This window comes from Trichoderma breve, assembly GCF_028502605.1.
Source record: "Trichoderma breve strain T069 chromosome 7 map unlocalized scaffold00008, whole genome shotgun sequence".
NCBI classification, from domain to species: domain Eukaryota; kingdom Fungi; phylum Ascomycota; class Sordariomycetes; order Hypocreales; family Hypocreaceae; genus Trichoderma; species Trichoderma breve.
The window spans coordinates 528,827-553,317 of record NW_026611594.1 but is presented as its reverse complement, the minus strand read 5'-3'; the positions used below and the strand labels follow the sequence as shown (position 1 = coordinate 553,317).

The following is a 24,491-nucleotide window of genomic DNA, read 5'->3' as shown; positions in this document are numbered from 1 at the left end:
TTCTGACTAACACCATATACAAAGCAAAAGCCATACAAACCAGCAGAGCTATTTAGGAACCACTCGCTCCATCATAAGCACGTCGCAAACTTTGGTCCGCGCCGTCTCCATCCAGAGTCATTCATCCCTCTTACCCCAGCCCAGCTCAATCGGCTACGCACCCGAGCCCAGCTCATTGGACGCCTTTCAAGGCCGCTGGCTAGCTGCGTCAACGCCGGCGATGACTCAAACGGGCAACCTCCACTAGCAAAAAGATGGGCACGTCAAGCGCCAACTAACTAACTGTATAGTAGCGGGATAGGCAGCTAAGCTCTGATGATTTGCTGCCACTACGAGCGCATTATAGGTCCTGAGGGGGCTAAGCCGAAGCCGAAGCCGCGTCGCTGGTCGGCGTCCGGACACCAGATTCTCGATCCTCTCTCGGGTGCGACAGCCGTGGGTGACACACGGCCCATCCAACGAGTGCCGAGATTCCTTAAAATTATTCGGAATAAAATACCATCTTCACTTTCATTTATAATACAAATAAACCAACGGCTTCAAATATCTATCCATACCCAATAATACGAATGATCTAAGCCTCTAAGACCCTCATCTGATCTGATTTAAAATCACACGCCAACCTAGAACCATTGCCCTCATTCTCATCCTCACTCTTACTCCGTACAATAGACTTCATCACATAAGCACACAAAACCCCCAATCCCCCCTGGGCGCCCGCACACCGAACCCATTGGATCCCGTATTGAACGCCGGCATATACGCTTCCATACGAGCACTCATACTAGTCAGTAGCAGACCACATCAGACAAGGCAACATCAGCAACGACGCAAATCCTTCCTCGGGTACATATGCCAACAGCTCTGACGACGCCCAATCCCCATTTGATGCTCTACGTAACATCTTGACCGCCTCACTAACACGATAGAATGGAATCATACTGGATACCCAGCCAGCCTCCCTACTAACCAAAAAATCAACTAAAATCTCCTATATTAATGAATGACTCTCTCTTCACGCACACTCCCTCCAATCCACTAATAACCCCGTGAAAGCTCTCACTCTCACTGCTCACTCTTGACGGACCCTAATCTAGGCAAACAACGAGAAACTCTATTCGGCCTTGTGATTAGCCTGAATGCAATGCAATGCAAGCGAAATCCAGCCCATCGAATGCGCCGTCCTGCACGCCACGCGCCACACAGCATAGCTCTATTCTCTTAACACCATCTGACCCTTTCAGCCTCAGCACGATCAATGGCCATTTTGGGTCTCTTGACTCAGATGAGCTCTTTATTGTGCTTTTGCTTTCATAGTTCGTCCTAATCGAGGCAGAGCCATTTCGCAGCACTCTTTTGGCTCGGACGAGTTCTTTATTCTGCATGTTCACCAGTCGATCAAACCTATGAGATCACTCGACACCATCCGCGACTAATCAAATATCTACTCAATTCCCATCAATCCTTCAAGCATCCATCCAGCCAGCGTCACCCATCTGTCATTCAACTATCTCAATCCTACCTCATCCATCCAACTGTTTACATCTCCGTAGCATCTCCGCAGCTCTTTACATCATCAACACCACCCAATTCACCCTCAATCCAACATCCTCATCCCTAACCTACATCATTATCAAAACACCTCATTCACACCAGCCACCTCACAGCCCATCCCCTTCAAAACACTCCTCATTCAACCACAAATCTCTATTCATACACCACCACAATCAAAACCCATCCAACATCCACCATCCCACATCAATTACAAGAAAGAAATAAAAAGTAAGAAAAAAAACACTCAATATAGAGTATTACATAGATAGATAGTTCTCGCTCTTTAATACTACATGCATCCCAGATACGCATCCATCCACATCCAACACAATATAAAAACCAACAAGAAGAAAAAAAAAAGAGTAATACACATCCTCCCCTCCCGTGAATTTTTGCCCAAAAAAGTTGCCGTACACCCGAAATTCCCCGCCGTGTTTGTTTGCCCCCCCTTCCCTTCCTTCTCCCTTCCCTCCTCCGTGTGTGCACATTGCCCAACATATTCAAAAGAAAATCCTCTTCACCCAAGATAGTATAAAGGTGAAAATCGTCCATGGCGAGAATCCAAATTCGAGAGCCTTCAGTCCAAGCCTTCCCATTATAGCTCGTTCTCATTTGTGGGACTCTCACGTCCAATCCATAGTTAGCATCTCAAGCTTGTTATGCTCAAGTACTACTCCGTCCTTCGTCTCAAGAGTTCCCAATTGGTAAAACTTGATATCGCTTTACCAAATGGGTAGTAGTGAATTCACCTCGTTTGGCCTTGTGCATCAGCCCCATTCCGGCGGCTTGCAGCGTCAGAATAAGCTGCAGCAGAAACGCACGCTCGGCATACATCACCAGGGCATGTCGTTTTCTTCGTCTCCTTTTCGCCGTAGCCTGAAATTTCCTTTTTGCTTTCCCTTTTCCCCACCAACTCCAATGCGCCCCCTTCCAAGTATATGTCACAACAGCCCAACTCGCGGATAATGAAACAAAAGCCTCTCTGCCAGTGTCATTCGGAGACAACCTGTGAGTATGCCCATCAACCAAAGCGTGCCTGCTTCTCCTCTTCAGATGATGCCTCCCGGTGGATCGTAGCCCGTTGAAGCTCCTCTTGCCGGGTTCATGCTCATGCCGGGAAGATCGCCGTCCACCTGGGCACTATTTGTCTTACGCAGCATAAACATGGGCTTCTTGCCTTCCTTATCCAGCTGCTTAAACAGAATCAGAGGCTTCTCGTCCATGCCGAGGCAACGCTCCTGGTCGCCGTAAACAATGTACAGAGCGTATTGGTCCCAAGGTGCATTGATCTGATACTTCTTAAGCGCAGCCGGTAACACCTTGTAACATGGGTCGTCCATGCTTACTCGGAACGACTTGAAGATTTCGACAGAGTCTTTGGGATTGGGCGTCTCGGGAACGGGCGTCTCGCGTCGTCGAATCGACCCGCCACCGGCCTTGTCTCGTGAATTGTAGCCGAGATCTGGTTCGATAAAGGTCGACCGTACAGAAGGGGTCGAGTTATAGGATCGAGAGCCAAGAGTGGTTCCACTCATGTGGTTCATTGGGGATGTCGGTGATGGCATAACGGGGGAGGGGTATCCAGTCGTGGAAACAGAGGGGGCGCCATTCATGGCGGCCAGGTGCGTCGAAGACATGACTGCCCTCTCTGCCGCGCTGGACGGGTCCAGCGTCTGTTCCGGCATGATCCGCTGGTCGTGCGTCGCTTGCGTCGGTGAGTTGCTCTTGGGCGTAGCTCCTATCAGGATTCGTCGTTGTGAGTACTGTCTCTTGACTCCTCGATCGCCAGGCTGGGCTCCAGGCGGCGTTGGTGCGGGCGGAGAGAGGGTGGCTTCGTATGTGTATGCTTGGCTGGGCCCAGAGACGTTTGGCAGCGGGTGCTGAACGTCCTTGACAAGCCGCAGCGCCGGCAGCATGTCCTCCCTGAGGCGCTTAAAGTCTTCGTTCATCCGCCGCAGGTCCTGCTCCAGTAGGCTCATCCGCTCGTCTCGCAACCGAAGCTGTTCCACTAGGTGTCTGATGTCCTTGAGTGTTGCTGTAGCGTATTGGGCTTCGGCATCGGCGGCTGCAAATTCACAAGTCCAGCAAAGTCAGTCATGGGGGATCTCATCATCCAAAGGGCAAGATGGAGGCCTTACAGAGTGGTAGGTAGTGATCGCTCTCAATTGGGATATCTTGAGCCTTTTTGACGTCGTAGACGCTCTTGAGGATGGTTAGACGGTGGCCCACACTGGCGATGCCCATGCTCTTGAGATCGTCATGCAGCAGGGCAACCAGGGCCTCTCCAACAATGTCATTTTCTGTATAACACCATAACAAATCAGCCAATGTCCCAAGCAAAAAAAGAAACCACTTCGTCATCACCGTCGCCGTCGTCGTCGTTGTCGTCATCATCTTGCACTGTAAATCACACCGTCAAATTGCATACCTAGAAATGTATCGGCATACTGCGGCAGCCCGATGGCACTGATGAAATCCGCGCACTCCTCAGCCGTCCACTCGGTAATAATCGTCTCGGGCAGGCGGTCCATGCTGCTTCGATGGCCGTACGTGGTGGGCGTGTGCTCGGCCGACGTCGACAGCTCGGAGCCCATGGGCGACGTCTCGGAATCGCCCACGGGCGAGTGGTCGCCCAGGTGATGCTCGTACTCGTCGTCGGCGTCCGACTCGGCGTAGCCCGTGCCTCCTTCAAAGCTCATCATCGTGGGCGACGCCGCAGGGCTGCGCGAGGTCCGTGGCCAAGCGTCTTCTCGCTTTCTCTCCCCTCTCAGGGCGCAGGTTGGTTTTCGTTTCGTTTTCGTCCCCTATTTGACGCTGCTCCCTTTTGTCCAACCGTCCCGTCGCCGCTACGGCTCTTTCGATGGATGAGTTGCGTTGCGAGATGCCCTTTTTTCTCTCTTCCTTGTTTTTTCCTGCCTCGCTTTCAGGGGAGTTTTGAGGGCTGCGTAGAAATTGAGGCACCAGGTTCGAATGGGGGGGAAACGAGGCGTGCGGAGGCGAGCAGAGCGCCAACGGGCGGCTAATGGATCGATACAAGGCGCTCCGAGTGGGTGGCCGCGGGCAAGCAGGACACAAGAGGACCCCAGTCAGCAGCAAGAAAAAGAGGGAAGCTGGACAAGGCGGCGATAAGGTCGAACAAATACTCGCAGAGCCTCGTCGGTTCTTGGTCTTGGATCGTCGCAAGCTGGGGAGGAGGGGCACCAGGAAAGACGAAACTCGGGAACTCGCGTTGAACCCCCCAAGGCTCAGTTCGCAACAAGCCCAAGTGTCAAATCTCGGCCAATAAATGCCAGCCGACAGGCACAAGGCACAAGCACCAAGCAAGCAAAGGCACCAGCACGGGCGGCGGGCAGCGGGTACCAGGTACGCCCACGGGGAGCCGCCACAGCTTCAGGTACCGGCGCGCGTCAGTGCAGCCGCAAGTACAGGTACCCCCCCGGGACGAGGCATGTGTCCGTTACAAAACCCGTTGGAAGAGAGCCCTGGAGCCAGGCGCTAAGTCCACTAATGCGAAGGGCCATCGAGACATCGGAAACCAGAGGCGACAGGTACAAGCGCCGCCCGCCACGGCCTTGTCACTGCCCATAGCGCCGTGGCGGTTGAGGTACGGCAGCCATTGTACTCGTACCTGCAACTGGCGCCGGTCCAGCGACCGCTTCCATTACAAGCAAAGCAGCCGTTTTAATTGCGCCAGGGCACGAACGCTGGGCGGCGCGTCTAGCCCGATGGGGATTGGCCTCGCACCATGCGAACCTCCTTTGCTCCTGTCTTGTGGCTGAGCCGCGGGCAAAGAATGGATTTGGATGTTTTGCTGCTGTTATTATTATCAAGGTGCATGCACATGACGTGCAGGTGTTGTTAATACGAAGTAGCATCCATTGATCGTTCAAGAGATAGCATGGACGCTTTTTTCTGTTCTATTTTTACTTTTCATCGTAGATTCCTTTGATGGAGAGGTACCGTACACGACCCAGTCTTGACAGACAAAGGTACACCAAATTACTTCAACTCCACCAGCATGAGGTTGCATTTAGAATCAATTGATGTCCAAGTCAGACCACTGTAAATGGCCCGGCTAAGGATTTAAGCTGCCTGCTAGCCCTTGTAGTGCGTCTAACGAGCCATTAAATCACCGAGCGAAGTGTGGACGGAGTAATTGAGTCTGTACGGTACCTGAATCCATATTCCTCACTCGCTGCAGGGTAACAAAACCATGTGCCAACCAGCATCAACACTATCATCTCAGCTACAACATGCCTACAATCAAATCAATTGAGCATTCAGTCTAGGCTCTCGCACTTACACCAAAACCCTCAGCCAACACAAACATCCCCGTCAATTTCATCTCATCTCATCTCCTCCGCAATCCATCCCATTCCCAGCAACCCTCTCCAACACCATCCCATCTAAACGAGCCAACAACCCCTGCCTCACCACACTCGCCTAAAAAAGCAAATCCAAACCTTGAACCCCCAAACAGCATCTCTCCATCTCTCACTGTCAAAAAGAAGAAAAGAAAAAGCAAATCTCGCCTAACCCCGCGCCCGCAACCCGCCACATAATACTACATGCAAGGGGAAAAACCCAAAAGCCAAAATAAGAAAAAGAAAAAAAGGACACCTTCCTCCCTTGCAGCACCACACAACATCCCCATCACTCAACTGTCTTACATTCGTAACCCCATACATCCCCCATCCCGAGCCGTTCCGAAACGCAAAAAAAGAAGAAGAAACAAGTAAAACGACACGCACACATATCGTAAACTCGTATTACTATCTCTCTACTGCCTATTTTGCAAACAAGAAACACCTCCTCTCATACCGCAACACGCGTTTCATCCTCCAACCCCCTTTGGTCATGGGTCATGAAACTCCAAAACCCTCGTATATACCAAAACACTCAAGATTCATGTTTCCCCTCCCGCACCCGCACCGTCGCGTTTCAAAGCCGTCCATCGTTTCTCTCTCGGTGCTGTATGGGGACGTCTATTAATAGCAATGCACTGCACTGCATTGCGTTGCGTTGCAGCTACAATTGATATACTGGAGACATTTATACCTGTCCTCGTACATGTTTCCATACAGAAGAAGATAGGTAGGTAGTAAGGCTCGGTCCCGTTCTACTGCATCGAGCCCAGCCAAAGACAATTTTCCATCCGGGGCATCACAAATCACAAATGACAACACGCAACACTGACAAGACGAGCCGTCAATTCTCCACGTTCACCTTCATTAACCATCTTAGACGCGTTCTGCACACTTATATATTTACAATTGTCAAGCCCACCCCCAGAAAGAAAACACCTTATCCGCCCTATATATCCCGCAATCCCGCCCGAATATTCCCCAACCCGTTGGCCGCTCGACTTAAAGCCGGCGAGCCTAGGCAAGTCGTTTCCGAGCCCCGTCCCGGTATATTAGAATTCGCCCTACAGTCATGATCCCTGCAGCTTCACATTCAATCATGGCCGCTTTTTGTTGGGCATGGTCACATTAATTATGTAATAATACGGCTCGCGCCAAACCAGAGCTGACCACAAGACTCTGGAGCATCGTAAGCTCAATTAGTCCAACATTGGAGTAAAAATAGTAATTGGTCTTTTTTCCTTTGATATGTGATAAAACAAGGAAGAAAGAGAGAGACGCCGTTTGTTCATCTCCCAGGAGCCGGACATTAGCTTCAAAAAAACACTTTGCGCCTCAAACACCGAGCCGTGGTTTTTCCTCCCCGTTCTATGTGTCTTTTCTTTGATGGGAGGGAGGGTTCAATATTGAGTTGCCCACAAATGTCATTGGCTGTAGAAAAAGAAAAGAATAAAAGGAACCAAAAGACAAGCCGCTCACCGCAGAGGGAGCTTGCAGTCAACGACACCTCGTCGAATGACGTCCTCAACCTTCCATCGGGGGGCCTTGATGGGAGTGCCAGTGTTCTTCCTCCACTCAGCCTCGTCTTCTGGTGCGACGCCCTCGGGCAGAGGGTCCAAACCACCGGCAATTCCTGTGGAGTACTTGAGCTGGAGGAGGTCGGCAACCTCGTCACAGGCAATGAGCATTCGGTCGAGGTCATCCTTGTTGTGGGCAGCAGAGACGCAGAAGCGAGCACGCGAGCTGATGAGCGGAGTGGCGGGATAACCGACGACGACGACGGAGATTTTGCGGGCAAGCATCTGGCGACTGAAGGCAGGCATCTTTCCGGGGTTGTAAAGCAGGACGGGGATGATGGGAGAGTCGTCGTGACCAGTGACAATCATGCCGAGACGCTTGAGTCCGAGGCGAAGGTAGCGAGAGTTGAAGGCAATGCGCTTCAGGCGTTCCTCGCCCTGGCCAGGGCAAATCTCTCCGTTAATCAGCTTGAGGGAGGCAAGAATCTGCATGAGAACCGAGGGGGCAGGGGCCTCGCCAAAGATGGTGGAAGCGTTGGTGCTGCGGAGCTTGTCAATGATGTGCTTCTCCGCAGCAATGTAGCCTCCGTTGGCGCCGAAAGACTTGGTCAGGGTGCCCATGAGGATGTCGACTTCCGAGGTGTCAACGCCATAGTAATCGCAAACGCCACGGCCGTGGGGTCCCAGGGCACCGATAGAGTGAGCCTCGTCGATAAACAGGTAAAACTTGTACTTGCGCTTCAGTTCCAGGATTCCGGGCAGGTTGACCATGGTACCTTCCATCGAGTAGAGACCTTCGACAACCAAGAGGATCTTCTTCCAGGGGCGGTGAGTCCTTGGCTGGCCCTGGGAAATGGCTTCACGAAGAACACGCTCGAGGTCGCCCATGTCGTTGTGCTTGAACGACTGAATGACAGCACCAGAAAGACGAGCACCGATTCGGATAGAGGCATGGTTCAGTTCGTCGGAGATGATCAGGCAACCCTTGGACACAAGTGCAGGGAATGTGCTGGAGTTGGTGACGTAACCCATGGAGAAGACCATGGCGTCGGGCTTTCCAACAAAGGACGCAATTTCCCGCTCGACTTCGAGAGCCAAATCAGAAGTGCCGCTGTCAGCTCGGGGGCTGGCAAAGGTGGCTCCGTACTTCTTGACGCATTCCTCGACGGCATCGGCACAGGGACCCTCAGACTGAGCAAAACCGAGATAGTTGTAGGAACTCATGTTTAGCGTCTCAGTGTAGGTGCCGGTGTAGCGGTAGGTGTAGTTGTAGTCGTCTGACTTGCGGTCCTTGAGGGTGATGAAGCGGCCGGGGACGCCGACAGTGGTGCGGGCAAAGCAGTCGTCCAAACGCGTCTTGAGGCGTCGGGTGTAGAAGCTGTCGAAATCATCATTGAGGGGAGCGAATCCATTGTGAATCTTGAGAGGCAGATAGCGCTTGCGGTCGCCGAACCGCTTGCCAAAGAAATCACGAACATGACCAAAGAGAATGAGAGCCAAGTAGCTCAGGTAGGTGGTCAAGAGATAGTAGTAAGGAGGCTCGTCTTCAATCGGCCGCTCAAAGGGCTTACCCGCGGCCTGGCTGGTGTACAAGTGCTCAGGAGAAAGCAGCGGGCCAAATTGAGCCTCGACGCGTCGCCGTCGCTCCACCTCTTCGGCCGACTGAGGCTTGAACAGCGTCGTGATCGGCTCGACAGTGTTGGACTCACCAGTCGCAGTGGACAGCGAAATGGTGGGCAGCGACACCGTCGACGGCGAGATGGTGCTCATCTGGCTTTGATGCATGGTGACCTGGTCCTTGGACTTTGGGCTGGACGAGAAGAGCTGGCTCAGTCGGTTGGTCTTTGAGGTTGAGAGACGTCGTTCGCCAGTCTTTTCGGACGCTGACATGGCAGACTGGCTGGAGGAGAAGGGATTTGCAAGCCGTCGCGGCATGATCTCCTTGAGGCTTTTGCAAACTCAAAAAGAGAAGCCGGCTCGTGGGGACTTGGCGCCTGGAGAGAAGGAAAACGAGGCGGGTTAGCTTCAATGGCCAATGAGAGCAAAAAGCGAGCTGGGGCGAAGATGAATGCGTGATGGTGGATCGAGGGATGTGTGCAAAGGTTCTTGGGTTTTCCCTTTTGCTTTTTCCTCCGCCCAAATTCCTAGGCGCCATGCTTCGCTGGAAGCTCAGGCCTTCGGCAGCGGCTGCGACAAAACTCAAAAGGCTACGGCGCGATGCGGTGTGGCCACAACTTGCTGCTGGGCTTCACCGGGCGGCGCCACTAGGCTTCGAACCGCTGTCGGTAAAGCGTCTCGATAGCATCGAAACAAGCTTTCCAACGAGGCTCGCGTCATGCCAATTGCAGGCGATTCTGCAGCCATAGATGGGCCAGCTGCTGGAACGAGGCCTTTGGAGGAGGGGCTTGAGAATTGGGGAAGAAGATGGGACTGAAGCCCCCCCAAGAGACGGATTGGATGTGAGGCTGAATTGGCGGGATTTGAAACAAGAAGCAGCGTAAACCTACCAGTTAGAATACCAAAGAAACAAGAAACAACACCGAGGATGGTGCTGCAGTGCTTTTCGCCCTGACACGACGCCTTCTTGAATCTGCTCAATGCCTCGCACTCGGCTCAGCAGGTGGACTGATTTGCGGCAGCAGCCCTGTGGCCCAACAAAAATAAAAAATTGCTGTTCCAAGGGCAATATCCCAGCTCAGTGGAGATGCAGCACAAGGACACCACGCGACAGACGAAATGACCACGATCGCAGGGCCGGCAAAAGCAAAAAGCAGGTTGAAGAAGACAGGTTTGGGCTTGGGGGGAGTTTCGGCTGGGTAAGATGAATTGGCGAAAGGGGGTCTTTGACGAACCCACAAGGCCAATAAAATCGAGTCCTGGCCGCGCGACCTGGGAGCCACAACGGGCAAGGGAGGGGGGAACAGACACTGGAAGACAGAGACAGGCCGCCAAGATATAGCGGAAACAGCCCGTTGGAGCGCTTTTTATTTTATTTCCCTCTCGCCGGAGCTCTCGCTTGTGACTTTCTCTCTCACTCGCTCGCTTGGATTCCGATTCCCTTGCATTGATTTGATCTCTTCCGCTGGGCACAACCTGCGGCGCCTGCGGCCAGACCAAGAGGGACCCAGAGGGACCAAGATGGACCAAAGAGGACCGGGACAGCCAAGCCGGAATTCAGGAGCCCCCAAGCGATCCGTCTCGAACAAGGGCAAAAGTGGGCGTCTAGCTTGTCCACGGGCACTTAATTTGGGCCTCTGCAACTCTCTGCCGAGAGTGTGGATGGGCCCTACTGCTACTCTACAGCCAGCCATCCAGCCTACAGGTACAAGTACGTCGGATCGCCCGGGCTTACTGGTGCTACAACGAGTACTAACTGGTAGACAATGCGAATCTCGGCCGATGCGTCTTTGCAGCTGATGAGGTCATTCGAGCCGATATCCTCTAAGCGACGACCGTTGCAATCCTTGCTTCTACAGCAGGACGGTTGCCGGCCATGGGTGAAGCCGTCTGACTAGCTACATACTCGTACATGGACTATTGCCACCCAAGATGCTCTCTTGAAACGAAAAGGAAGCATAGACGACAAGTTAAAGAGATGAGTGGCTCGATGCTTCTCCGTTGTCGCAGTCGAATTACAACTTCAACGATCTGCAAGGGGGCAGCCGCGCGATGACATTTTGCCGCGATTTCTCTCGCCCGTGGGAGCAGCCCAAAAAGGGGGCGCTGACACCAAAAGCAGAGCTGGCAGTAGCTGCGAGCTGAGAGCTGTTGGAGCACAGCACAGCACAGAAGCCGAGTTTCGTGATGCTAGCCAGAAAACTCTCCGAAGATGCCGGACGCAACAGCTGATACCTACTTATGTACCCCAGCTACTTTAGCATCTCGACAACTTCAATTAGTATTCTCGCATGGGGCAGTGATTGTCGCTCTAGATTGATTCGCTTCAAAGTTTCAACCCCAGCTTTTGACTAGAAGTGCAAGGGACTCTACTCTAATTCCAAGTGTCTTGCCTTGCCTTGCCTTGCCTTGTCTTATCCGAGTTGTACATGGCAGTACTGTATGTAGATGGAACAAGTGCCAGCGAAGCATGCAGTGCGACCTTGAGTGACACACACGGACTTGGTCCTCCGTACGTGTATTTCCCTCTGCTTTACGTGTAATTGACTTGTCACCCACGCCAACAGTGTTAACCTTATGGGTCTTTGACTTTCGTCCTATCACCTCATCCTGGTAATTTGTGCCCGAGGTAATAGTTGAGACTGGACGGAACGGGGAAACACAAACCACCAAGAGAAAATCAGCCCACGCTTGAGCAATTTGCCCTCTCCGGAATATTGCCGGCAGTGAAAAAAAGAGCATTGAAAAAAAATTCGATAAAAAATCTTCAAATCTCTACTTTCGCCTCGGCACATGTATTCCGCTAAATTAAGTCCTAGCCTAGTGCACATGCTAAGGAAGAAGCCATCAATCTTCTCTTCCTCTGTCCCTTATCTTTCCCCTAAATCCATCCAAACTCAACTAGTCCTGCACCAGCCACGCTTCTCGATCCTTAGTCATCCGTCTTCCTGCTCAGCCACTGCTCCAGCCACAGATTCTCGGCTTCTAAATCGCCTCGCAACCATTCCAAAATAGAACCGAGGGTGCCCGCGGGTTGCAACGGGCCATGATGGAGGGGGACCGCAAACGCAGCCGATTCGGCAGTTGGGCTAGAGATCCCCAACCGTTTTCCGGTCCCTGAAAGACTATTTGATTATTCTTGGGGAAAATAAACAGGGAGAGACCCAAATCATCAATTGGCTTCATCTCTTCGCTTCTCGTGCTTGATTCTCTTCCTGGACCTTGGCCACGCGGATAACCATCTCGATTCTCCAAGACGAAAGACACGGACGCCATGGGGGAGTCTATCGACCGCGATAATGCCTTCGCAGGCGTCACTCCCAAAGCAAAGGAGCTCTGGAGACACGCTGAGCCTGCCTCGACGCCCATGTGGCAGTTCCTCCAGACGGTCAACCAGAAGCACAATCTGCATCTCACCGGATACCCAGACCTGTACAAGTGGTCTGTCGACAATGTCGCCCAGTTCTGGGACGAGGTGTGGCAGTTTGTGGGCGTCGTTTCATCCCAGCCATATTCACACGTGCGTTTCCATCTTCAGCCACGTTGGATGAAAAGCTTGAATAGTTAGTTAACTGACCAAATCAGGTCCTGCCGGCGGATGCGCCCATGTTCCCTCGTCCCGACTTCTTCGCCGACTCTCGCCTCAACTTTGCCGAAAACCTCCTCTTCCCTCCCACGGCCACGCCTCTTGACCCTTCTTCCACCGCCGTAATCACCACCACCGAACTCCCTGGCGACTTGCGATCAACCACCTGGGCTGAGCTGCGCGAGTCGGTCCGCCAATGCGCCAATGCGTTGCGTGCCGAAGGGTTGAAGCCTCACGACATCGTCGCGGGTTATGTATCCAACCATGTGGAAGCTGTGGTTGCGATGCTGGCGGCTGCTTCTCTCGGCGCGATATGGACGGGCATCAGCCCTGACAGCGGCGTTTCTGCCGTGTTGGACCGATTGAGCCAGATTGGACCTCGCATTCTGTTCGCCGACAACGGAACAGTGTACAATGGCAAGGAGTGGTCGAGCACATCCAAGACGACAGACATTGTCGCGGAGCTTAGCAAGATGGGCCTGCAAAAGGTCATTGTCATCAACAACATTAAGGGCGATCTGGGCATCAAGGACATTGAGGCTCACGGCGTCGCGGCTGTTGAATACCAAAGCTTCCTCTCCAGCGCCTCATCAGATGCTCTTATATTTGAACAGTTGCCGCCATCACATCCACTCTACATCCTCTACTCCAGCGGTACCACCGGTCTCCCCAAGGCAATCGTCCACACTGCTCTGGGAACACTTATCCAGCACAAGAAAGAGCACATGTTGCACTGCTCTTTGACCTCGGCTTCGAGCATGCTCTACTACACAACCACTTCCTGGATGATGTGGCATTGGAGCGTTGGAGCGCTTGCTGTCGGAGCCAAGCTGATTCTGTACTCAGGGTCACCTTTCCGACCCAACTCATACATGTCCATTCCCCGCGTGTTGTCAGATCTCAAGGTGACACATTTCGGCACCTCAGCAGCTTACCTCACAGCATTGGAGGCCAATGGAGTCTATCCTGTTCGTGATTCCAGCATTGATTTATCTCACCTCGAAGCCATATACTCCACAGCGTCACCACTGCCGCCGTCCACCTTTTCTTTCGTTTACGAAGCCTTCCCGAAGACCATTAATCTTGCCTCTATTACTGGCGGCACCGACATCATCTCTCTATTTGGCGCTCCTTCCCCTCTATTGCCCGTTCGAGTCGGCGAAATCCAGTGTGCTGGCCTGGGAATGGCCATCAAGGCTGTCGACTCCGTCACTGGCGAGGACGTTTCTGCAGGAGAGCCTGGTGACCTGGTTTGCGTCAAGCCCTTCCCCTGCCAGCCTCTGACTTTCTTCGGCGCCAAAGGTGACGACAAGTACAAGGCTGCCTACTTTGAGCGTTTCGAGGACGTGTGCGGCGTCAAGGGCGCGGTGTGGCATCACGGCGACTTTGTCAAGATTCCTGACCCCAAGACGGGCGGCCTGCTCATGTTGGGCAGATCTGATGGTGTCCTGAAGCCGGCTGGCGTGAGATTCGGTTCAGCCGAGATTTACAACATTTTGATCCGGTTCTTTGCGTCCGAGGTTGAGGATGCCGTCTGTGTAGGACGCCGACGAGCAACAGACACGGACGAGACGGTTTGCCTGTTTGTCGTCCCGACACCCGGTCACGAGTTCAACGACGACCTGAGGAACAGGATCAAGCAGAAGATTAAGAGCGAGCTCAGCCCGCGTCACGTCCCGGGCGTGGTAGAGGAATGCGGAGGTGGCATCCCCAAGACGGGCAACGGCAAAAAGTGAGTTTCGCAACATGAGAACATGCATGGTTCATTTTCTAACAATATCATAGAATCGAAGTTGCCGTGAAGCAGATTCTTTCGGGCATGAGCATCAAGACGAACGCCAGTGTCGCAAACCCCGAGGCCCTAGAGTGGTTCAAGGAATGGGCAAAGACGTATTAATGGGGTTGAAGCATGAGATAAGTTAGATAATGGTAGCATGATGGAGCAAAGAGATAGAGACGGCGAATCCCTTCCGGGACCAGCTTAATAGTATACCAAGAAGAAGAGCTGGATGAACTAGAGCGTTGGATATGAAATTGGGGGTACAATGATGGATGATATAGCAGAGGCCATCTCAAATACAGAGACCGCCTTGCTGAATGGCATATTGATTCTCTTTGAGAGAGTCAATTGGCTTTTGAATCGCGAGTCTTGGCAGATAGATGTCATCACACCTCATACCACACATTCGATGTACAAGTATGGGGGGATCTTTTCAATCCTACATTAAAACACCCAAACTATTCACAAGAGGACCCAGTTAATTACAATTACATCACGCAGCCATCAAAAACCTCCCGCTACTAGTAGCGCAAATACCCCTGGTATTGAACAAGAGGGAAAAAAAAGGACATCGTGCCATGTTAAAAGTGAGGAAGAGTGAACGGACGGCACAGACACAACGCAGGTACATGTACACGGGATGCCACCGCACCAAGCCGCGGCGCTTGTACGGATTGATATGCGGCACTACTGCACTGCGACTCGCCGTTGATACGGGGGGCGCAAAGAATGGTGGCATTGGGGATGGAGCGGTAATCATCCATCTCGGACATGTACAATACGGTACGAGTATGTTTAGAGGCAGGTATATACAGTACATCATGGCACAGTACAGTATTACAGGTATCACGATGAGTTGTCCGTCTACCTGTCTACCTGTCTGTCTGCCTGTGTGTATTCGTACTTGTAGGGATGGTGAGATGGGTAGCTAGTGTGATGAGGGCCATCGAGATTCGTTGATGCGGACTGCTGGATTTGGGATAGGACACAAGGGGGAGAAGGAAACAATACCGAGAGGGCGTGACTTGGGCTTATGAGAGCGTGGGGAGACCGGAAATATTGGCCGTAAGATTGACTTACAGAGGGTCGAGAGAAGCGTGAAGAATATTGAAGGTACACATTACAAGTTGACGTCTTGTGGCAACGATACAGGTAATACAGAACGAAGATATGGCCGGCACATTTCCATCAGGTGTTGTTATATGTCGACAGCCGGTTGAAAGACGACCACTTATTCGCAAGACACAATCATGCATTGACCCCCAAGCCAGAAAAACGCACACACAGGACAGCCCATTCGCGATACACGAAAACAAACGCCCAGACACCACCCAAAAAGTCCAAGAAAAAGGAAGAAGAAAAAAAAGGTGCGTTCCCGTCTTGGAAACACAGTGCGGCCGTGTTGGAGGGAAAGGCATGAAATTAGAGTATCCGCACGGCAATTCGGACAAGGGCCAAGAAAAGAAAGGCCTTGGCCTGTTTTCTTGTACTCGTGCAAGGTGGTTTTGCGTGTAATGGTACCTACTAATGTACTCGTATGTGCTGTTTTCTTTCTTTCGGTGGTTTTGCGTCTTTTTGGCTCAAAGCTCCGGGTTTAACGTGTAACAAGTATATCAATATCTCTTGGCTTTTTAGTATGGCTCTACTTGTTGTAAAACTTGTGGATAGTGGCACAACTGTGAGCGTGTGTACGAGTACACGTCTGCTATATGCTCTTTTCCAACGCAATTGCTTCCTGACGACAACTTCAGCTCTCTCGCCTCTGTGTCCTCGTTGCCCGTACTGTACTGTATTAATTACTCGCAGGGCTCCTCCCCCCAAGTCGAATGATTTCACCCCAGGCCGGGGTCCAGGATGAGTTGCGGATCGGCTAGTGCAGAGCAAAACGTCTTGGTACTAGGCCGGGCCAGAGCTGCGAGTAGAAGGTGGGCTCCGGAGCAGGGAAGCGGGTCGCCGTAAATTGCGTCCTTGGCCAGTTCTGGGCTAGCAGGGCAGGTAAGTAGGATTTTGGGATTTGGATTTGGGGGAGCAAAGATGAGAGGATGAGGAGAGCAGAGGTGAGGGTGAGGGTGATGGTGATGGCGAGAGTGCTGGAGGGGAGGATGAGTCCAGTCCAGTCCAGCTCTGCCCTGTGCGCCTTGTGGGAAGGCCGTTTGCTTGCATAAAGGATGGAATTTCCATCGCCTTCACTTGTCGCTGCCCAGCAATATTACTCGCAATTCCCCGTATCAAGGCCTCGTCCAGGCTAATCTGCTCAGGGGGGCGAGCTGCAGGGTCACGGCCAGTGGCGTCAACCGGACCTAAAGGAACTACGATGCGTTAATGCTGCGTTATCGAAGAGATGAGAAACCCGTTGGCCGGTTCCTTGATACATAGATTGCCCGCTCTGGTTGGCCGGCAAGCCAAAAAAGGACCGCGGAAAGCTGCATCTCGGAATGTACGATGGAAAGATTCACCAGACCAAACGGCGCTCTGTCGTGTAGCGAACTGTCCGGTCGTTTTGTTCCTGGCCAGGGAGCATCGCATTGACCCTGGTCATCTCTCTCTGTGCCCAGGCCAGAAACGAAGAGGCAATGGAAGCCTGTACATGTTCTTTGGGACAACGCGACTCCACCCGGTCTCCTTGCCCCTGATGTTAAATAACCAGGCATGAATGATTACGAGCCAGCCTAAAGAGACGGAGAATCTGCATCTCGGGAAGGGCCTCGCCTAGGCAACACAGTGGCATTTCGCACTCGGCCGCCACTGTGCCGGATTCACGACATGAGCGCCTGGTTAGTGCTCAATGCCATCCTGCAGCTCGGCAGCTTGTGCGCGTCACGGTACTGTACAGGAGCGTTAGCAGTCCCTTTGCCGTTTGTCTGGACTGTACTGTGATTGTCGTGATCAAATTATTAAATGCTTGGAATGCGCGGTGCGATGCATTGAAGACAACGAGGCGGATGCAGCCGACAGACAGAGGCTATACAGTACTGGTAGGTAGCACTATTACCTGACACCTGACTTTCAAGCCGCAGAAACGAGGCCGCCCGTCTCATCTCATCCCGCCTGTAACTCTCTTTTTCGCATTGACCCTGGGCTATTTCCCAGAAACCAGAACCGCGGGCCATGACGCGCTTAGAAATAGAAATGGAAGCACTGGAGTAGAAATGGAAACGCCCGGACGGAAAGGAAAAGTCACACGGATGGAGTGATCCAGGCAATTTGGAGCCGGGCAGCGCATCAGTCAGATTTGTGTCTGAGCTGCCTTTGCACTGCGTCGCTTCAGTACTTGGACGGGCTGCGTCGCCAGAGGCGGAGAACAAGTACCTTGGAGACAGACTCTGAAGAGGCGGGCGCTAGTGATTCTGACCTGCCTTTCCCCTTACAGCACAAGTGCGGGCATTAGCAAGCAGAGCGGATGCACGCAATGAATGGATTGAGGCCATTCAATGGTAGTCTGGACGGATCGATATGTACAATGATCAAATGCTGCAACTACCAATCTAGTAACAGGACATCAATTAAAACTGTAATTCTATCGGGCCATGCACAGCGATAGTACTCCATGCTGCTAGGGAGAGGCTGGCTAACAAAGAACCCGGCCAACCTGAAGAGTGTCTGGTGTCTCGATTCTTCCACACACCATCAATCAATCCCACCTCATCTTCAGCTCCTAGCGCTGGGGCTGAACTGGCCTTAGCACATCGCCCCGGCCCTGAAAAAGCGCGGTACCAGTGCCAGGCTTTCGTCTCTTCGTCCAGCGAGTTGAGCACAGTTGAGTCCAGGGCTCCACCCCGATCAGTTCAGGTTCGGTTCAGTCCAGTGTAAGCTGCCGCTCAGGCTCAGGCAAGTCAGGGCCTCACCTCGCAGCGCAGCCCACCGTCAATTTCCCAAAAAACCCGCCCCAGGCACCCCAGCCCGGGACTAGAGCGCACCAACCCCCCTGGGATAGGAGCTAACGTTGCTGTACCTGTAGCTCACTTGAGTCCAGTTCCATTCTTCCCTTTGGCTTTTCCCCCCCAACCCAACCAGAGCCAGCGCATTCTCTCCTTCTCCTCTCCCTCCGCTCTCCACAATCCCAACCGTCGTCAATTCGATTCCCTCCCGACGACGACGCCGCCAAAACCCGCAGCTGCTCCCCATCGCCATCGCCCGCCCATTTCTCGATTGTCGTCGCCCGTCAAACCGTCGATTTCGCCATGAATTCACAGCCCAACGATGTGTCGCCCGAGGCGATGCAGGCGCGCATCCAGCAAGCGCGTCGCGAGGCCGAGACGCTCAAGGATAGGATCAAGCGGAAGAAGGATGAGCTGGCCGACACCACACGTATGTTGTTTTTCTCTCTCTCCGCTCTCTCAATCGGCGGCTTCTTTTTTTCCTCCTCTATTTTCGCGATGCTAACTCGATGCTTTTTTCAGTCCGGGCTGTCGCTCAGCAGGCTCACGAGCCCATCCCCAAGAACCAGCTTATGCGGGCGAAGCGGACGCTCAAGGGCCATCTGGCCAAGATCTACGCCATGCACTGGTCTACAGACCGCCGACACCTCGTCTCAGCCTCGCAGGACGGAAAGCTCATCATCTGGGACGCCTACACCACCAACAAAGTCCACGCCATCCCTCTCCGCTCATCATGGGTCATGACCTGCGCCTACGCCCCCAGCGGCAACTTTGTCGCCTGCGGTGGTCTCGACAACATCTGCTCCATCTATAACCTCAACCAGCAGCGCGACGGCCCCACGCGGGTGGCCAGGGAACTGTCCGGCCACGCCGGTTACCTGTCCTGCTGTCGATTCATCAACGATCGCAGCATCCTCACCTCGTCCGGTGACATGACCTGCATGAAGTGGGACATTGAGACTGGCCAAAAGGTCACCGAGTTCGCCGACCACCTTGGCGATGTCATGAGCATCAGCTTGAACCCCACCAACCAAAACACCTTCATCTCTGGTGCCTGCGACGCGTTCGCCAAGCTCTGGGATATCCGTGCCGGAAAGGCGGTGCAGACCTTTGCAGGCCACGAGTCTGACATCAACGCCATCCAGTTCTTCCCCGACGGCCACTCTTTCGTTACGGGATCCGACGACGCCACCTGCCGGCTGTTTGACATTCGCGCCGATCGCGAACTGAACCTCTATGGAGTGCGTAGAATTCTGATGCCTCGGTAATCTTGACAATTGAAATGCTAACATGTCAATTTAGTCTGAATCCATTCTTTGCGGCATCACATCCGTTGCCACCTCCGTGTCCGGACGTCTGCTCTTTGCCGGATATGACGACTTTGAGTGCAAGGTAAGTTTACATCGCGACGAAACCTTATTTTCCCCCGATGACATCTGATGCTAATTCGTGCAATCAAGGTCTGGGATATTACACGAGGCGAAAAGGTTGGCTCGCTGGTAGGCCACGAGAACCGTGTGAGCTGCTTGGGTGTCAGCAACGACGGCATCAGCTTGTGCACAGGTTCATGGGATTCTCTGGTAAGTTGGACAAGTTGCAGCTCTTTTTGCCCAAACTCGATGTGACTAACCTCCTCCGCAGCTCAAGGTTTGGGCTTATTAAATTGCCTGCGACTGTGATACAGATGAATTTTTCTTTTCGCATCTGCCGATTCGAGTCTAATCCGTGACTTTTCTTCACCATCCGCATTCAAACGATTATATTACCCGCCAATTTCGGACACCCGACTACGCATATCTGGCTTGCGAATACTGGCGTACGCAGGACGAAGTGACGAAACGTGCCCTACTTACACCATTAACTCTTTTTATTTATTTATTTTTGGCCGCTGCATGAGCCCCTCGTGGAGGCATCTCAATCCCGATTCTTTCGGCGACAGTCGGAAAAGGAAACCGGCCGACTTGATACCTTTTGTTTCCCCTTTTCCCTCTCTCGTTATTATTTTCCTTTTTTTCTTTATCTTTTTTTTTCTCCCGCCTCTGATCCCAAAAATTCTTTGCACAATAGTTTCTGCGTTTTCTGATAAGCTCTGGATTGTTGGCCACGGGCTGGGTGTATTACTTGATGGTTTTTCTATGTCTTCAGTTGCCTCTGTACCGCGTTCCGGCTCCCCTCAGCGGACACCTTTTTTTCTTTAAATATGCCGGTCGAGCGAGCTTTAGTGTTTTTAGAAGGGCGCGCATATAACAGAGCTACGAGAAAAAAAATTCTGGAGAGTAAGGGGGGAGAGGCTTCTTTTGGAGAAGACTTTAAATGTGATGGGGGAGAAGGGATGGGGTGATGTGGTTAGGGAATGGTAGGGATGTTGGCGACTTATAACAAGGAGCAGATCAAGCTTCCAGATAATACAGTACGATGATTCAACAAGACCGGGTCACATTGTTTTCTTCTTCTTTTTCTTCTGTAGGGAGATTTAATGACCACGTGCGAAGGATGCTGAGCAGCAAACGCAAACCGAGGAGCGAGGTGAGAGACGGGAGAAACGAATTGGAATGAGGATGAGGGAGCAGAGCAGTTGGAGGAGAGGGCACGCCGATACCACTGGGGAGGGTTCGTCTTTTTTCTTTTTTTTTATGTTTTGCATTTGTTGGGCTGAAAGTGTTTTGTTGTCATTATGTTGTTTTGTTAATATGTGGTTTTCCTTTTTTCTTTTTTGAAATGAGATTTTTTGCATTTGTTGTAATGTGTGCTGGATGAGGGATCTTTGTTTGGGATTGAAAGAAGAAGAATAAAAGTCGTTGAATATTATTTGTCTTGTCTTGTCTTGGCTTGATGTGATGTGACTCTGTGGTTATTGACGGGATACATTTTGTGGTTGATGCGATGGAAGTTTGTGGCTATTGATGGGATATGTTCTGCGGCTATTGAAGTGATGGCAGTTTTGAACACTGAGATTTGATTTGTCGAGTGAGTGAGTTGTTGGTTTTTGGTGAAGGGAATGAGTTGATGATGTAAGTAACTTTCGTCATGGAGGAGAATGAGATAGACTTTGTGTGAGGAAGTGATGCCATTTGGGGCTGAAACTCAAAATTTTGAAGGGGTTGACGATGACATTGTTAGATGCTAGGCTTTGAGAATAACAATGTGAACTTTGGAAGTATGTTGATTGAGCAGGATCAGAAGTCCGTCTCCCTTGGAATAGAAAACGTTGGGGGGAGAATTTTGAGATGTTTGTTCGATATGAATCAAGAGTTTACTTTCTTGTTTCTTGTTCTCTGTGTTCTTGAATTGGGAGAGAGTTTGTTGTCAAAGGTATGGTGTGACTATGCTGTGAGAGTGGCTTTTATCTTGCCAATTTTATTAACGGTTTCTATAATGATTGGATTGTGGTATGAAGATGTAATTTAAGTTATGGTAGCATTATTTCACTGTCTTTTCCACAGACCGTATTAGTAACATATCGTGAAACAGAGGGCATCATCGACATGTCAGCAGTGATCAGATGACTACTTGGCCCAACACCTAGCAAGGCAACCAAAGCATGGACAGCAAGTCCAGCAAACCAAGAAAATTCTAGAACCTCCCAACAACATTCTAAATATGGCTCCCTGATTTATGACAGAAGCTCAAACGGGCGTTGAAGGACTGGGATCGTTGGATGGCCCGTGTAAGTTTTGGATGTTGATCTGTTGTGCGGATGGGCAGTGTCGGAGCAGGAAATGACGAAATTAGGGATGCTAGTGCTGAGAAGAGATAGCACGATCATATAGATTGACATACGAGTGGTTGGCTTACAAATAGAAGTTGTAGAATTGTGGCAAGAGTGTAATAGATGTTGAGAGATGGTATGGCGTGGAAGATGGAGATGACGATTGGCGAAGAGTGCTGTGGTGATCAAACATGGAGTTTATACGAGTATCATAGAGGAGCTAGAATGATGTAATTCCAGTAAGTGTTAACGCGGCCTCCATATCACAATATCAATCCGTCACTAAATCGAGATGGCACGAAGTTGACTCGGTATAACCCCAGAGTGTTTGGGTGTGTCATTATGAAGTCGATGAAGGTGATTTACATGAGATGATTCGAGACAGTGGAGTAAAATCTAGGCCTAAACAACACTGCTCGAAACTTGCCAAATAGGATTGTAAAGGACCGTCATATTCCCTCTTGAGCCGTGGAAACAGCTGTAAATCAACAACAGTCTTGTTGGCGTTCGTGTTAGGTGATGTTACGATACGAAATTCAAGATACTTCATTTCCCTCATTCTCTTACTGAACTTGAGACTGCTTACCAAGTTGTCTTCCTATCCAGCCACACTGATTGGTCCATTTATAAGCGATGAGCACCTCAAAGCCAGAAGCGTTCCAAGTCAAGTAGAAGAATTGCATCATGAAACCCCACAACTCACAATATCAACGCACGACCCGTACTGGGTACAAGGTCACACGAAAGACGCCTCACATCTCTAGCCGAGCTGAACACTCTCGGCCTTCAACACCGAGCGCCATAAGGCTTCCTTCAATCAGGATCCGACGTTGCAAGTCACAGCCTGGTAGCATGTAAGTGCCCAAACACCTTGCACAGAAGAAAACAGGCAAGCGAAGATATCAGGATGATGCAGTAGCCAAATATTTGAGGGCGTCACGTCTACGCTAGTCAATGCTGTCGTCCTCAATAAAAACAAGAGTTACATCGCGTAGCCAAAGAAGCTTTCGTATCCGGACTCTTGCAGAATCGCATCTCCATTTGTCCGATGCAAACAACAGTCGATATTGGTTGGCCCCCAACGGTGAAATGGCATCATTATTAGGATGGTTGTTGGGCTGCGCCACATTGCGTTTGCCTTTTTGATCCTCCATTTTCTAGGTCATGAAAACACAAATAAAAATACAAAATAAAAGATGGGAAAAGACGAGGATTAGGTCGTCGCCCGGAAAGCGACCAATGGGAAGCCCGGGCATCGTTGTAGCACCAGCTCAGATATGCCCACATTACGCGCTCAAGACGACCAGGGGCCGAGATTAATTAAACAGGCTTCTGATCTGCACGAGAAAGATGAAACGGATTCTGAAACAGCAGGCATGAGTTGGCCTTGCCTGATGGAGCCTAGTCGAATGTGCATGGATTAAGCGTAAGACAGACGTCGTGATCCCGGCATTGTCCTGGTTCTGCCTCTGGCTCTGGGCTGGGAAGTGCCGAAGACTAATATCAACTGCTAATGTGAATGGCTCGGCAGTGAGATGGCCTGGAGGTGGCGGTGAGAATCGCAGATAAGATGAACTGGTGAACACAGCCTGAAACCGCGAAGACAAGCATCTAGTTGTAAGCTCAACGTGGGTGCTCTCCTGCCGTCTGCCGTCCAGATGTCGATGGGTATTGCAGATGTGTTGTTGGCCATCAGCTTACCACTGCAGAGATCCAAGCAGTCATCCCGTGCGTAGGCACAAGCCCAGTAAGCTGCTGCTCACAATGGAACCACGTCAGCCATGCCGCCAACCGAGTCCTTCACCGTCTTCCAAGATGGAGATGCTGTAGGGCTCGCCCAGCGGTCGAAACATACCGCCTGTCTGAGCCCCCCCCAGGGCTTTTCCTAGCCGACCTACTCGTATCTCGTACACGGCTGTCGAATTGGTATACCTCCTCCGAGCTGGTTCGTCATGCGCATGAAAAGGCTATAGCGAGCAAGACTCAGCCGCCCAATCACGAATATCTCGGGCATCCTTGCTCGCCCAGGAATAGGCACACCACTCGAAATTAAGCTGCCATGCAAGACGTGGCATGCGGGGAGGGTCCTCAAGATCCTTCCAAACATTCCAGACGGCTTTCCATCCAGTCAGCCTAAGCCATGTGGTGATTTCCCAAAAGGCGCATAAATCAGCGGAGAAAATGTCATCTCCGTCAGTGCAATGCTTGCTTGTGCATTTGGGGCCGGGGCTGGTCGCAGATCCGGTTCTGATCGTGGCATTGACAGGCAACACAAGACTCATCAGAGAGGCAAATTCAAATGGCATTCAATGCGAGGCTCAGCCGTCAGTCGTTCGTTTTTCTTAGCGCCGGTGATTCGACGAGGAGCCACATGTCGGACCCCCGGCTGTGGGAGGAGAAGAGCATGGCAGCTCCTGGGGTGCAGCACAAGTGCGGGCATCGTGGGCGTCATTCAGCAGTTTGGCATGACCGCATTGGCCGAGTGA

At 51.7% G+C, this 24,491-nt stretch overlaps 4 protein-coding genes across 4 annotated transcripts; 2 read left to right on the top strand and 2 right to left on the bottom strand.

Annotated features, from left to right (window-relative positions):
* Positions 1–2,603: 2,603 nt before the first annotated feature.
* Positions 2,604–4,256, bottom strand: T069G_11273 (SAM domain (Sterile alpha motif) domain-containing protein; the record flags this gene model as incomplete). The annotated part of the gene is made up of 3 exons (XM_056178478.1): positions 2,604–3,619; positions 3,693–3,854; positions 3,983–4,256. 3 exons carry the CDS (start codon positions 4,254–4,256, stop codon positions 2,604–2,606), a joined length of 1,452 nt encoding a protein of 483 aa, XP_056023352.1.
* A 3,137-nt stretch (positions 4,257–7,393) lies between these two features.
* On the bottom strand, positions 7,394–9,370 carry T069G_11272 (aminotransferase class I and II domain-containing protein; the record flags this gene model as incomplete). Its single annotated transcript, XM_056178477.1, has 1 exon — positions 7,394–9,370. The coding sequence occupies one exon, from the start codon at positions 9,368–9,370 to the stop codon at positions 7,394–7,396; it is 1,977 nt and encodes a 658-aa protein (XP_056023351.1).
* A 2,956-nt stretch (positions 9,371–12,326) lies between these two features.
* On the top strand, positions 12,327–14,535 carry T069G_11271 (AMP-binding enzyme domain-containing protein; the record flags this gene model as incomplete). Its single annotated transcript, XM_056178476.1, has 4 exons — positions 12,327–12,572; positions 12,638–14,220; positions 14,272–14,370; positions 14,424–14,535. 4 exons carry the CDS (start codon positions 12,327–12,329, stop codon positions 14,533–14,535), a joined length of 2,040 nt encoding a protein of 679 aa, XP_056023350.1.
* Positions 14,536–18,599: 4,064 nt separating this feature from the next.
* T069G_11270 (WD domain, g-beta repeat domain-containing protein) lies at positions 18,600–19,958 on the top strand (the record flags this gene model as incomplete). The annotated part of the gene is made up of 5 exons (XM_056178475.1): positions 18,600–18,726; positions 18,819–19,537; positions 19,599–19,688; positions 19,757–19,876; positions 19,938–19,958. 5 exons carry the CDS (start codon positions 18,600–18,602, stop codon positions 19,956–19,958), a joined length of 1,077 nt encoding a protein of 358 aa, XP_056023349.1.
* Positions 19,959–24,491: the final 4,533 nt, after the last annotated feature.